At 42.4% G+C, this 15,832-nt stretch overlaps 1 protein-coding gene across 1 annotated transcript in view; it reads right to left on the minus strand.

Moving 5' to 3' along the window:
• Positions 1-2,098: 2,098 nt before the first annotated feature.
• LOC110529198 (monocarboxylate transporter 10) overlaps positions 2,099-15,832 on the minus strand; it is an 85,248-nt gene continuing 71,514 nt past the window's right edge. Inside the window, exons 4-6 of the mRNA XM_036984921.2 lie at positions 7,325-7,468; positions 6,893-7,121; positions 2,099-5,555 (exon numbers count right to left, since the gene is read on the minus strand). Of these exons, the coding sequence (XP_036840816.1) occupies positions 5,317-5,555; positions 6,893-7,121; positions 7,325-7,468 (612 nt within the window). The 3' untranslated portion in view covers positions 2,099-5,316. The remainder of the gene's footprint in view (positions 5,556-6,892; positions 7,122-7,324; positions 7,469-15,832) is intronic.

Raw genomic sequence — 15,832 nt, forward strand, 5'->3', positions numbered from 1 at the left:
TGACGATGATGACAGTTCACATCTCATGGGCGGGACGCTTTAATTGTGCTTTAAGCTGCTCCCTTGAGGTGCCTGAGCACCTTTAAAACTAAGACAATGGTAAATCCTACAACCACTAGAAACAAGCTACTGCGCCACACATTATCGCATACAGTACTTATTTGAAGTGATATTGTACACGCGGGTCATACTTCAAAAATATAACTCACTAATTCACCACACATTCACAATCTTGCCATGTTTTAAGAGAGTATCAAAAACCCCACAGATAAACAGAAAAGGGTGACTTAATGTTGACAGCATTTTTCCTGGTTATAAAATCTACTCACCAGTATACTTTTTGTATCTTTGTTATACTGTAGTCAAGACAAGCAAGTACTTATACTACTTATGAGATGATTGGGGTCATTTGAGAAACAATAGTTTTCTTTGACCGTATATGGCCAGTTATGTCCCCAGTGTTGATTGGAAATATAGTTTTAAAAACAAACCCAATAAATCTAGTTTGTGTTTATCTTTTCAAAATTCTAAAAAGCCTAAAATCTATATTCAAGTTTGTATTGGACATTTCTACTCAATGAAAATAATGATCCTCAATGCCCTTAAAGAATGCACATTGAAAACGGGAGAATTTGCTAGCGAGACTGGCCTCTGCTATTCTTATGTAAATAAGTGCTTGCAGCCTTCAAAAAGCACCCAAGTAATGCGCGTGTTCCCTTGTAAGAAATATAAAACGTGAGATTTCTCCATTTTCCATTTGAACCTTTAAGTTAATTCAACAGCTGTAAGATTGATGGAAAACAACAATCTGATGCATAGCTCTTTAAGATCACATTCATGTTCCATGTATTATTACTTCAACATTTTCCCCACATTCTCCGGCAAAAGCAGCCATTAAAATATTGTTTACACATACACCACAGGTCAATACATATTTTGTCTATACTTGTATCATTAAAAATATATAATCAGCAGTTCCAAGTGTATACCTGCAAGTGAGTATGAACTCTATGTCCGGACGCATCTCTTTGTTTTGAGTGTGTTTTAGATGACAGAATTGGGGTCTGCGGTCTTCGCTGCTAGTGCATCTCCCTGACCCCCACTGTCCCTCTTGTACTTCAGCATCTGCTCCTGGGTGCCATCCGTGGCTGCCTCTTGCTCTCTCCTGATACGTCTAGCCTCCACCCAGGGGATCAGACACAGCACGGCCCCACCAACGATGGGAGGGATACCAGCCAAATAGAAGGCCACGTCGTAGCTCCCCAGCCTGTCCCTGAGGAACCCTGGAGAGAGAAAGAGAAAAATCAACATCTGGGAGTCGCTCATCATGACTCATGTAGTGTCCTAAAAACTGGCCTCAACAAAACGAGGTACAAAGTTCAGCAGCACCCCTGAACCCCACAGGTCAGCTATAGTATGCCCCCTGTCCTGAGGGCATAACCCTGTAACGTCAAACCACAAACACCTCATTTGGTCCTCTCGGATATAAAACAAAGGCAGGCTTATCTGTGCTGGGACTGAGTGATACTAAGTAGTGTGTCGAAACCCACTCTTGCAATACAAACATTGCTGATTATTACTGTCCAGTGAAGACTGAGTGGATTAGGGTCAGAGCCAATAAGCACCCTCTGTTCGTTGCCCCTTGTGGTTGTTTCCCATCCCTCGGCAGCACCGAGTTGCATGACTTCCTGACTTTCTGTGTTTCCCCCAGAATGGTCCACCACCCAAAGGACAACCAGCCAAATTGACACAGCTGTGGGAAGCATTGTAGTCAACGTGGGCCAGCATCCATGTGGAACGCTTTCGACACCTTGTAGAGTCCAGGCCCCAACGAATTGAGGCTGATCTGAGTGGCTGAAAAGTGGGTGCAACTCAATATTAGGAAGGTGTTAATCATTTAGAAAGTAGGAGCCTGAAGAATGGTGTGTGTGTGTATAAGCATAAAGTATAAATAAACAAGTAGCTTAAATAAACCAGGCCCTATACAGACACGTTAAAACACTCAAATTGTGAGTGTGTGACCTATAATAATTTTACCATGATGCAACTGAAGAGTGGTGAGAAACTCAAGAAAAAAAATAAATCATCGAGTCATTCCTTTGTTAAAAATATGTATTTAAAATGTGTTTATTATATATCACACAATCATGCAATTAACCAAACCATATGAAGACTTTATGAAAAGAAATAACATGCTGAAATGATTAAATAAAGCTATGGGGGATTTGGATGATAAGCAATACACAATGTGTACACAAAGAAATGTGTGAACCAGGAAAATGACAGAAAACATGGGGTGAAAGTATACATTTCTCTGTGACAGTACGCATTACAGGATTCTAGTTGCATTATTAGGCATCGATATACACTCAATTACTCCTGTGTACAGCAAGAGTTGCTATAACATCTATATATAACCTACATACAGTATGTAAGTAGAAACATTATTACACCATTTCAAACAATATGCTGTTGAATTTGGTCTTTAGCCACTTAACAAAAATAGAACATGCATAGACTCATCTTTACATTCTCTTTACATTCTCTAAATACAGGGACATTCCCAAAAAGTGACAAACTTCTTTGGATGGCAAGGAATTCATTCAGTATGAGAATCAATAATTATACTAAAACGATTAGTATGGTTTATGGCAAAGGGGCATCTCAGTAAACCTCTGGGAGGTACAATTTCAGGAATTTACAATACTTGAAAAATTACCTGAGGCTTTCATTGGTGAATTGCGCAACTGTGTATCTATGATGTAAAAATATATATATAAAACTAATTATATATCATTAGAAATGCACTATTGGAAAGGTATTCTCTGGTTAGAAAAACAAAACATCTCCAACATTCCTTGTAACAAGGGTATTATTTCACTTTGACGTTAACAGCAAAACATTTAAATGTGGAAATTCAAAGCTTAAAAAATAACTAATTCCAAAAGCAAGACTGAAGTTCAAGATAACAACTTTTCTTCTCAGAATTCGAGATTTATTAGCATTTCCCAGGTCACAAAATTCCACTGAAGTACGGTACTTCTCAGACACAAACACTGTTCTGTGGTACAGATAGGCAGCAACACACCCTTTGAGGAAACAATGATGTCTAGGAAGCTGAAATACTCTTTTACACGGTCTTTCTCCTTATGTTTGGATAATAAATAAAGGACCATGGCGGGAAGGGAAACAAGGCCCGTTTTGTAATCATTTGAACCTCCAGCCTGTCAGGACAAAATACCAGAAATTTGCATGACATCGGAGGTAGATTGTGTCACAAGTCTTGCCTTGGAGAAACCAATGACCCACAAAGCTGGATAGTATGGATTTTGATAAATTATGACTTTTCTGCGTGCTTAGTGGTCAAGGGATTGTCAAGTCAAAATCCTTCACTGTAAAAGTTGTGGGTTCTCAAGTTCTCCAAGGGCAATCTTTATAATTATCAATGATTGTTGAATTGCAGGGGGGTGATAACATGTTTGAAAAGCCTAATAAACTATCCTGAGGGTGGTGCTTTGGTAAACAGAGTTGGCTGTAGACAAATCAGCCATTTTCTTTTCTTTACATTTTAAGGCCACAGGCAGAAGAATCAATACAAAATAAAATGGTGGACCATTTGCCCTTCAATACATCAAATAATGAGAAAGGCCAACACCCATCAATTATGGCATGACATCAGCCACTAAACAAATTCTAGAAAAAAATAAATACAAATATGAATAATATGATCTTTAAAACAAATACTTTCTCTAATAAAAGGTTCAACTGAGCACAGTTACATTGAGTCAAGTTAACCATTGACTAATGGTCACTTTTGTCAATGACTAAATGGTGCTCGCATCTCAAATTACATTTGAAATATGGTGGAGCGAGTGAGCCTACTACAATTAGAAGATATGCTGAAAGTATAATATTGGTTTACTATATGTGCGGGATAAAATACTCAACTTCAACAATAAAAATGAATTCATAATATGAATGAATTAATCCACGTTTCATGTAAATTATTCCCTACAAATCAACATTGACATTCATCCTTCACTCACGTTTCATAGTCGGACAAGCAGACGTTTAGTTTTAGGATCCTGTTTTGTGCTGGCAATAAACTATGTACAATGAAATGACAATGCTGATTCTGATGTAGAAACACTGAAAATGATTTTTAGGCACTTTGTGGGCAAAATAAGCTAAACTATCAGAGATCATTACGACTGAATACAGCCTCAGGTAAAGTCAGGCCTATTTCAGGTCCAGACTACTGCAGCCTTGAGATGACGATGATGACAGTTCACATCTCATGGGCGGGACGCTTTAATTGTGCTTTAAGCTGCTCCCTTGAGGTGCCTGAGCACCTTTAAAACTAAGACAATGGTAAATCCTACAACCACTAGAAACAAGCTACCGCGCCACACATTATCGCATACAGTACTTATTTGAAGTGATATTGTACACGCGGGTCATACTTCAAAAATATAACTCACTAATTCACCACACATTCACATTCTTGCCATGTTTTAAGAGAGTATCAAAAACCCCACAGATAAACAGAAAAGGGTGACTTAATGTTGACAGCATTTTTCCTGGTTATAAAATCTACTCACCAGTATACTTTTTGTATCTTTGTTATACTGTAGTCAAGACAAGCAAGTACTTATACTACTCATGAGATGATTGGGGTCATTTGAGAAACAATAGTTTTCTTTGACCGTATATGGTCAGTTATGTCCCCAGTGTTGATTGGAAATATAGTTTTAAAAAAAAACCCAATAAATCTAGTTTGTGTTTATCTTTTCAAAATTCTAAAAAGCCTAAAATCTATATTCAAGTTTGTATTGGACATTTCTACTCAATGAAAATAATGATCCTCAATGCCCTTAAAGAATGCACATTGAAAACGGGAGAATTTGCTAGCGAGACTGGCCTCTGCTATTCTTATGTAAATAAGTGCTTGCAGCCTTCAAAAAGCACCCAAGTAATGCGCGTGTTCCCTTGTAAGAAATATAAAACGTGAGATTTCTCCATTTTCCATTTGAACCTTTAAGTTAATTCAACAGCTGTAAGATTGATGGAAAACAACAATCTGATGCATAGCTCTTTAAGATCACATTCATGTTCCATGTATTATTACTTCAACATTTTCCCCACATTCTCCGGCAAAAGCAGCCATTAAAATATTGTTTACACATACACCACAGGTCAATACATATTTTGTCTATACTTGTATCATTAAAAATATATAATCAGCAGTTCCAAGTGTATACCTGCAAGTGAGTATGAACTCTATGTCCGGACGCATCTCTTTGTTTTGAGTGTGTTTTAGATGACAGAATTGGGGTCTGCGGTCTTCGCTGCTAGTGCATCTCCCTGACCCCCACTGTCCCTCTTGTACTTCAGCATCTGCTCCTGGGTGCCATCCGTGGCTGCCTCTTGCTCTCTCCTGATACGTCTAGCCTCCACCCAGGGGATCAGACACAGCACGGCCCCACCAACGATGGGAGGGATACCAGCCAAATAGAAGGCCACGTCGTAGCTCCCCAGCCTGTCCCTGAGGAACCCTGGAGAGAGAAAGAGAAAAATCAACATCTGGGAGTCGCTCATCATGACTCATGTAGTGTCCTAAAAACTGGCCTCAACAAAACGAGGTACAAAGTTCAGCAGCACCCCTGAACCCCACAGGTCAGCTATAGTATGCCCCCTGTCCTGAGGGCATAACCCTGTAACGTCAAACCACAAACACCTCATTTGGTCCTCTCGGATATAAAACAAAGGCAGGCTTATCTGTGCTGGGACTGAGTGATACTAAGTAGTGTGTCGAAACCCACTCTTGCAATACAAACATTGCTGATTATTACTGTCCAGTGAAGACTGAGTGGATTAGGGTCAGAGCCAATAAGCAACCTCTGTTCGTCGCCCCTTGTGGTTGTTTCCCATCCCTCGGCAGCACCGAGTTGCATGACTTCCTGACTTTCCCACCCATCCCTCTCCCTGGAATGCCAGTCTATTTCTGAGGAAAACAGATGCTTCGCTTGTAGTAGTGTAAACAGGTTGCACATGACTCATGTGGATATGAATGACATCCAAGTTAGAAAGAGCTTATCATGAATGGACGTCTGTGCACTCAACATTCCAGGGGTGGAATTGACATACATTTTCCACAGGGAATATCATTTCTTACACATGTATCATATTCATGACATAATGTCTCTACTCATATCAACTTTGTAGAACGTGTTCTGAATAGATCCATTTATGTACCTCTGTGTTATTTTTTTTTATTTTTTTATTTACCTTTATTTAACCAGGCAAGTCAGTTAAGAACAAATTCTTATTTTCAATGACGGCCTGGGAACAGTGGGTTAACTGCCTGTTCAGGGGCAGAACGACAGATTTGTACCTTGTCAGCTCGGGGGTTTGAACTCGCAACCTTCCGGTCCAACGCTCTAACCACTAGGCTACCCTGCCGCCCCGTGTTTGGTGGAGTATGAATGTAACACCTTACTTTCACAGTTCCACAGATCAACACCAAGTGGCACCAGTTTATAGAAAAACAACCCATATCAAACTCCAGGCAGAAACGCATCAACGTTTTACATCATCAAGCTAAATGTTCATATCTTTCAAACCACCAAACAGTGCAAACTAACCGTGTGGCTGTATAATTGATCTTGCAGCAACATAATGTCCTATTGTCCCCAGCAGAATGTTGTCATGATTCTACAGAGACTGGGGCTGCATCCCAATTCAAATCAAATATTTTTTTCCCCTCAACACTTCTCCTAAAGTGTGCATTGGATTGGTTTAAACACTGGAGGTAGTATCCATCATTGTTAAATCTATGAGGGGAGAAGGGCGAAGCATTGGGATGCAGCCTGGCTTGTCCACTGTACTATACCTGCAATAGGAGGGCCCACAGTCATGGGCACAGACATCATGCCCAGCAGGAAGCCGATGGCCTGGGACACGTTCTGGGAGCCCACCAGCTCGAAGGCGATGGGGGCCATGATGCAGATGAAACAGCCGTCAAACAGGCCCATGAGCAGACACACAGCGATCAGCCCTCCGAACACATGACACAGAGGAATCATCATGGACATCACGCCGATGACCATGAATGAAGACACCTGGGGGGACAGGAGGGGATGTCAGGGAGGAGATGTAAATGTGATGAACACAGCAGCATTGCATCTTTACACCAATCATTGCAACAACTGATTACAGTAATGGTTATGGCATGAGGTTGGTTATATGAGGAATAGGGCACACTTGAGACTTCGGCCTAGTCATAGTCTGGCCTGTGTAGGATCTCAAGAATAGTAAGCGTTACCTGTAGGTAGACCTTGTTGACTCCATGTACGTAGTCAGCCACCTGGCCGAAGATGAGGCGGCCCACGCCAGACGTGACGCCGATGCACATGAGCAGAACCTCCTTGTTGGCGTCTTCTCCGAAGCGCTCCTCAACGTGCTTCATCTATGGGACAGACACGGAGGACACGACCACCTCATCAGCACTCAGTCACATCAGAACACAGCTACCAAATCAAAATGGTACGTCGAGTGGAAAACGGACAAAATAATTATAGATGCTTTGCTTATAGATGTCATTGGAGGGATGGGGTGATGAAAAGGGAAGCATATGGAACACAATGTCTTAGCACTGTACGTGCATGATTCATTGGGGATCTACATGTGTGTTTGTGTAAGTGTATACATTGAGTTGTGTGAGTTGGCGCCAGCCTAAAAAAGCTACACAGCAAGTGTTTTCACTCATGCCCCAGAGAGGGTGCTCTACACCTGGGGGAGGCACACCATTCATACAAGCAAATAAAACCAAACCCCCATCTCCACAGATATACAGTGCCTTGCGAAAGTATTCGGCCCCTTTGAACTTTGCGACCTTTTTCCACATTTCAGGCTTCAAACATAAAGATATAAAACTGTATTTTTTTGTGAAGAATCAACAACAAGTGGGACACAAATCATATTTCAAACTTTTTTAACAAATCAAAAACTGAAAAATTGGGCGTGCAAAATTATTCAGCCCCTTTACTTTCAGTGCAGCAAACTCTCTCCAGAAGTTCAGTGAGGATCTCTGAATGATCGAATGTTGACCTAAATGACTAATGATGATAAATACAATCCACCTGTGTATAATCAAGTCTCCGTATAAATGCACCTGCACTGTGATAGCCTCAGAGGTCCGTCAAAAGCGCAGAGAGCATCATGAAGAACAAGGAACACACCAGGCAGGTCCGAGATACTGTTGTGAAGAAGTTTAAAGCCGGATTTGGATACAAAAAGATTTCCCAAGCTTTAAACATCCCAAGGAGCACTGTGCAAGCGATAATATTGAAATGGAAGGAGTATCAGACCACTGCAAATCTACCAAGACCTGGCCGTCCCTCTAAACTTTCAGCTCATACAAGGAGAAGACTGATCAGAGATGCAGCCAAGAGGCCCATGATCACTCTGGATGAACTGCAGAGATCTACAGCTGAGGTGGGAGACTCTGTCCATAGGACAACAATCAGTCGTATATTGCACAAATCTGGCCTTTATGGAAGAGTGGCAAGAAGAAAGCCATTTCTTAAAGATATCCATAAAAAGTGTCGTTTAAGGTTTGCCACAAGCCACCTGGGAGACACACCAAACATGTGGAAGAAGGTGCTCTGGTCAGATGAAACCAAAATTGAACTTTTTGGCAACAATGCAAAACGTTATGTTTGGCGTAAAAGCAACACAGCTGAACACACCATCCCCACTGTCAAACATGGTGGTGGCAGCATCCTGATGGAGTCTGCAAAAGACCTGAGACTGGGACGGAGATTTGTCTTCCAACAAGACAATGATCCAAAACATAAAGCAAAATCTACAATGGAATGGTTCAAAAATAAACATATCCAGGTGTTAGAATGGCCAAGTCAAAGTCCAGACCTGAATCCAATCGAGAATCTGTGGAAAGAACTGAAAACTGCTGTTCACAAATGCTCTCCATCCAACCTCACTGAGCTCGAGCTGTTTTGCAAGGAGGAATGGGAAAAAATTTCAGTCTCTCGATGTGCAAAACTGATAGAGACATACCCCAAGCGACTTACAGCTGTAATCGCAGCAAAAGGTGGCGCTACAAAGTATTAACTTAAGGGGGCTGAATAATTTTGCACGCCCAATTTTTCAGTTTTTGATGTTAAAAAAAGTTTGAAATATCCAATAAATGTTGTTCCACTTCATGATTGTGTCCCACTTGTTGTTGATTCTTCACAAAACAATACAGTTTTATATCTTTATGTTTGAAGCCTGAAATGTGGCAAAAGGTCGCCGAATACTTTCGCAAGGCACTGTACATATCAGACCCCTATATAATATTTACAGCAGCCCCTGAAAATCATTCTGCTCAATTCACAGGCAAAGCGAGAGTACGAACACAAAAATCAGTCACAGAGCCTCTATTCCACCTCCCTGACCCTCATCCACCACACAGATGATTTAACTGTTTTCCTGCTTTATTGGCGCCAAGGGGTTTCCTCCACATACTCCCAGGGGCCGTGGTTGAACCTAGGCAGGGTAGGGCCAGGTTACATGGTGTGCGTATGTTAATGCTCTCATCACGGTGTAGTCTTAAATGAGAGCAGCTGTGAAACACACACCTCATCCAGCCATGACCTTTCAGAGAGCTCTCTCACACACACACACACACAATGTGTTCCATAATGATTCAAATAGGCTCCATGTCCCAAATATGATCCGCTATTGCTAGGGATCCTCAGGAACAACCACACCAACGTGACAGAGGAAAGGTAAATGTAAGGAAGCTAACACTAAAGTGACAGTTATAAATGTAGCCTATTTGGGTAGAACTGAAGGTGGCTACCGATAGTGGCTAATATTTAACACAATACAAATTGTAAAAAAAAAATTGTGAAAAGTCTGGGAATATAATTAAAAGATTCTAGAAATCATAAATCAACTTGGTAAGTTTGGTGCTATACTGTCATTTGTGCATGGCTACAGAAGCCTATAGCTTGGGTCTCCAAACTTCATCCCAGGTTATAAGGGGCGGCAGGGTAGACTAGGGTAGCCTAGTGGTTAGAGCGTTGGACTAGTAACTGGAAGGTTGCGAGTTCAAACCCCCGAGCTGACAAGGTACAAATCTGTCGTTCTGCCCCTGAACAGGCAGTTAACCCACTGTTCCCAGGCCGTCATTGAAAATAAGAATTTGTTCTTAACTGACTTGCCTGGTTAAATAAAGGTCAAATAAAAAAAAAAATAAGGCCGGCATTTCATAAACTGCCCTGTGGAAAAGGTGATGGGTTGATATGCTTCAGTTTGCTGCCATATGATTTGTCTCCAGCAATCATAAGGTAACATAGATATTTAACAATTGTCATTCATATTTACAAATCTCCTTCCCCAAACAGCATACTAATTTACCTAGATTTTATCCATGTGTAAATCAGTGCATGGAGAATGAGTGTTATTTCTATAGGAAAAATAAAGTTGATGTTATTCCACTTGAAACCGACAGGTTGCCCCAACTTATTCTTCATGCTTAAAGGTGGTGGAATTAAGTCAAGGTTTGTATAGTGTAGCTGTAGACACACCATTTTTAAAATCTCCACCCCCAAGTGGCGCAGTGGTCTAAGACGTCACTGCAGACCCTGGTTCGATCCATGGCTGTATCACAACCGGCTGTGATCGGGAGTCCCATAGGGCGGTGCACAATTGGCCCAGCGTCGTCAGGGTTAGGGGAGGGTTTGGCTGAGGTAGGCCATCATTGTCAATAAGAATTTGTCCTTAAAATAAAAAATAAAAAAAATAAGGCCTCCCGGGTGGCGCAGTGGTTAAGGGCGCTGTACTGCAGCGCCAGCTGTGCCACCAGAGACTCTGGGTTCGCGCCCGGGCTCTGTCGTAACCGGCCGGGACCGGGAGGTCCGTGGTGCGCCGCACAATTGGCCTAGCGGCGCCCAGGTTAGGGAGGGTTTGGCCGGTAGGGAAATCCTTGTCTCATCGCGCACCAGCGACTCCTGTGGCGGGCTGGGTGCAGTGCACGCTAACCAAGATTGCCACGTGCACGGTGTTTCCTCCGACACATTGGTGCGGCTGGCTTCCGGGCTGGATGGCGCTGTGTTAAGAAGCAGGTTGGGTTGTGTTTCGGAGGACGCATGACTTTCAACCTTGTCTCTCCCGAGCCCGTACGGGAGTTGTAGCGATGGGACAAGACAGTAGCTACTAAAAACAATTGGATCCCATGAAATTGGGGAGAAAGGGTTAAAAAAAAAAAAAAAAAAAAAAAAAGTGGGTGAATAGCAAAGTCAGAATATGCGTAGAGAAAAAAGTGCATAACAAGAGAATTACGTTCCAGTCGGAATGTGCACAGGGTGACAGGGCATTCTCAGCTAAAGTCACATGATAGCCTACATGTAACTGCCAAAATAAAGGAATCTCCAGCATAGTGTCTTAAAAGGTTGTTGGGCCACCCCTACAGAGAACAGTAGAACAATGAACAATGCACCTTGGCATAGATTCTGGAACTCTATTGGAGGGACGAGAAATTCTATTCTATCATTTGGTGGTGGAAAAAGCCGTCTCAGGCGCCATTCCAGAATCTCTCATAAGTGTTCAATTGGGTTGAGATCTGGTGACTAAGACGGCCATGGCATATGGTTTACATCGTTTTCATGCTCATCAAACCATCAAACTCGTACCCTGTGGATGGGGGCATTGTCATCCTATGAGGGAATAGCCATGGTAGCCAAAATAATGGCCTACCCTGCATTTGCATATGACCCTAAGCATGATGGATGGGATGTTCATTCCTTAAGTAACCACACCTGTGTGGAAGCACCTGCTTTCAATACACTTTGTATACCTCATTTACTCAAGTGTTTCTATTATTTTGTCAGTTACTTGTACATCTGGTCAGGTAGATTGACAGTCTGAACTCATCAGCTACGAAGATGGCACAGACGCATACTAGGGACCTTTTTAGCGGAAGAATTTGTGCTGCCCAAATGTCTACTATTTTTTGTGCCAATTTTTTATATTCCATGGTATGACCTTGTAGTCTCATTAAGCCAGCCTGATCTTGCGAGCTCACATTCTGTTTCACTTCACGTATCAAGTGAAACAAAACGTAAGCTCAGTGGTCAGTCTGGTTTCACGGGGCTATAGTTCTAAAGCCCACAGACAACATTCCTCCAGTCCACAGGGTGTCCCACTCCCTGCTGGCTCAGATGCCAGGCCTGCGATTTGTCCATTATATTACCCAGCAGAACCTGGGCCTTAAACACTGCTGGGTCATCAATCTACCCTTTATTTGCTAAAGAACCCAACGCCAACCAGTGGGCATCCTATTATTTAATAAATAAATGAATGGATGCCCACTGGTTGGGCAGCATAAATTCTATATATAGATAAAAGTATGTGGACACCCCTTCAAATTAGTGGATTAGGCCATTTCAGCCAAACCTGTTGCCGACAGGTGTATAAAATCTCCATAGACAAACATTGGCAGTAGAATGGCCCGTACTGTAGAGCTCAGTGACTTTCAGCGCGGCACCGTCATAGGAGAGGCTCTTGAAATACACTGCAGCATCCACCGAGAGGCTCTTGGTTACACTGCAGCATCCACCAAGGCGCTCTTGGTTACACTGCAGCATCCCCCGAGAGGCTCTTAGTTACACTGCAGCATCCACCGAGAGGCTCTTGAAGTACACTGCAGCATCCACCGAGGCGCTCTTGGTTACACTGCAGCATCCACCAAGGCGCTCTTGGTTACACTGCAGCATCCCCCGAGAGGCTCTTAGTTACACTGCAGCATCCACCGAGAGGCTCTTGCTGCCAAGGGGATGCCTGACAGCTTGAAGGACGTTTTGGACACTACAGTGAAAATGGTTAGCTTTGTTAAAGCAAGGCCCCTGAACTCTCTAATGTATTCTCTGCATTATGCAATGATATGGGCAGCGACCATGCAACGCTTTTACACCATACAGAAGTGCGCTGGTTATCAAGGGGCAAATTATTGACACTTTTATTTTTTTTAATTGAGAGTCAAGCTTAAAGTTCTTTACTGACCATAATTTTCACTTGTCTTTTTATCACCTGAATGATGATTCTAGGATTACAGGGACTCTCCACAACAATATTCTATGTGCTGGACAAAATTGAGGCTATGATTAGGAAGTTGGAGCTATTTTCTGTCTGCATTAACAAGGACAACACACAGGTCTTTCCATCATTGTATGATTTTTTTTGTGTGCAAATTAACTCAATCTTACAGACAATGTCAAATGTGATATAGCGAAGCACCCGAGTGAGTTGGGTGTGCTGTTACGCAGGTACTTTCCCGAAACGGATGACACAAACAACTGGATTTGTTATCCCTTTCATGCCCTGCCTCCAGTCCACTTACCGATATCTGAACAAGAGAGCCTCATCAAAATTGCAACAAGCGGTTCTGTGAAAATGTAATTTAAATCAGAAGCCACGGCTAGATTTCTGGATTGGAGTATCCTTCCTGCCTTGGAAAATCACGCTGTTAAGACACTGATGACCTTTGCAACCACATACCTATGTGAGAGTGGATTCTCAGCCTTCACTAGCATGAAAACTAAATACAGGCACAGACTGTGTGTGGGAAATGCTTTAAGACAGACTCTCCAATACAACCCAACATTGCAGAGTTATGTGCATCCTTTCAAGCACACCCTTCTCATTAACCTGTGGTGAGTTATTCACTATTTCCGATTAACAAATAAGGTTTTATATGTAAGATGGTTAGATAAAGAGCAAAATTATTGATTATTATAATATTACTTGTGCCCTGGTCCTATAAGAGCTCTTTGTCACTACCCACAAGTCAAGTTGTGACAACAAAAAAAAAATCACTCATTCTTATGTTTAATAAATGTACCATATGTGGCAGGCTTACAATGATGACAAAAAACAACATTTGAGAGTGTGCTGACCCTGGTGCTAGAGGGGGTACAGCTGGAGGTTGAATGTTTGAAGGGGTACGGGACCATAAAAAGTTTGGGAACCACTGTTCTAAACGATTCCATTGTGGCAACAGTTTTGGGAAGGCCCTTTCCTGTTTCAGCATTACAATGCCCCCATGCACAAAGTGAGATCCACCCATCGTGGATCCACCCAACACCTTTGGGATGAATTGGAATGCCGACTGCGAGCCAGGTCTAATCGCCCAACATCAGTGCCCGACCTCACTAATGCTCTTGTGGCTGAATGGAAGCAAGTCCCCACAGCAATGTTCCAACATCTAGTGGAAAGCCTTCCCAGGCGAGTGGATGCTGTTATAGCAGCAAAGGGCTTATTAATGCCCATGATTTTGGAATGAAATGTTCAAAGAGCACGTGTCCACATACTTTTGGCCATGTAGTGTACTTTGACAAGAGCCTTATGGGTCCTGGTCAAACGTAGTGCACTATATAGGGAATAGTGTACCATTTGGGACGCAAGCCTCTAATTGTGTCCCTGTCTGAGATCACATATTCCGTAGTATTCTGGCACATGGGCTGACCATGTGACCTACTGCTTATAGACTTACCACCCGCCAGGTGCACCTGTCGGGAACATGGCACATCCTTCCTAAATAAATACCCACCATCCACACACACACCATCTCCAACACGGCACGACTAAGGCACAGGCACACAAACACAACAACGTCATTGCACACTGACGCACGCTCTCTGACACATGCACAGGCAAACAAACACAACCATCATCCTCATCATCAATGACACTCTCTCCACTCTGCACACACACACACCCAAACTACTCTTTCAAACCAATATACACAAACATGGCCATTGAGAGCTCCACAGATCTGCTCTGTTCTTGCTAAACTAATTCCATCTGCAGCTCAGCCAGAGAACAACACTCCCTCATTCTCTCCAAGAGCTTTATTATAACCCTTTCAATGCCACTCTCTCCATCACCCAGCACCTGGTTGCATCATTTAAAACAACTTAAATGGGTTTGTTTGTTTGTTGTCGAAGTGGTGGGAGTTAAAACTCTCACCAGTGAGAGTGACTATCACAGTGGTGCAAATCCAACATTAATGGAAATGCTGAATAAACCTAATTTGATGAACATTTTTCATAATTTACTGTAATTAGGAAGCACTGAGAGAAAGCTAACCTGCACTGCCTCTGACACTGTACCTTAGTTTTTCACAATACCTCATCTTCAGACCAAGTCAGCAACACTGCAAGCACATTATCTGTTTTACACTCAGTTTTCAATTGTAAAACACTCTTTTTGCACAACAGTTCTCTACATTAGACACGTCATTCAAAACTAACAGGTCTTGTGTTTCGTTTGGAAAACACTGCCATTCAAAATGCCACACTCATTTACCGATTACCTGCACCCAGTGCCCACGTGTGAAAACACACTTAGAAATCAGAGCTTGAGCACTTTAAATAGGCTTCAGGTTGGCTTTCTTGGTTTGGACAACAATGGAGGCCACTTTTGGAGAGCGAGTTAGATGAAGAGTGAGAGGAAGAGGGGGATGAGGAGGAGGAAGAGGACAAGCCCATTTGTTTCTCTTCTACTGTATGTGTTTTGTCTGTTACTGTTCATCCCGAAATCTAGATGAAAATACAATGTTTTGAGAAAGAAATGCATTTTATTCCCCCCCTTGCATGTCTGATTACAGTGTAAATATATACTGAATATGCATACATACTGTATATTTGTGCACTTACATGTACGTGTGAGTGCTATGACAAACTGCCGTGGACTCCACTGCACACTGAACATGCAAAAGACACATTTGTCACATCCGTGTGTAGTTGGCGTGTAGTTGGCGTGTATA

The sequence above is a fragment of the Oncorhynchus mykiss genome, chromosome 8, assembly GCF_057628025.1.
Source record: "Oncorhynchus mykiss isolate SJ-2025 chromosome 8, ASM5762802v1, whole genome shotgun sequence".
Lineage (NCBI taxonomy): Eukaryota > Metazoa > Chordata > Actinopteri > Salmoniformes > Salmonidae > Oncorhynchus > Oncorhynchus mykiss.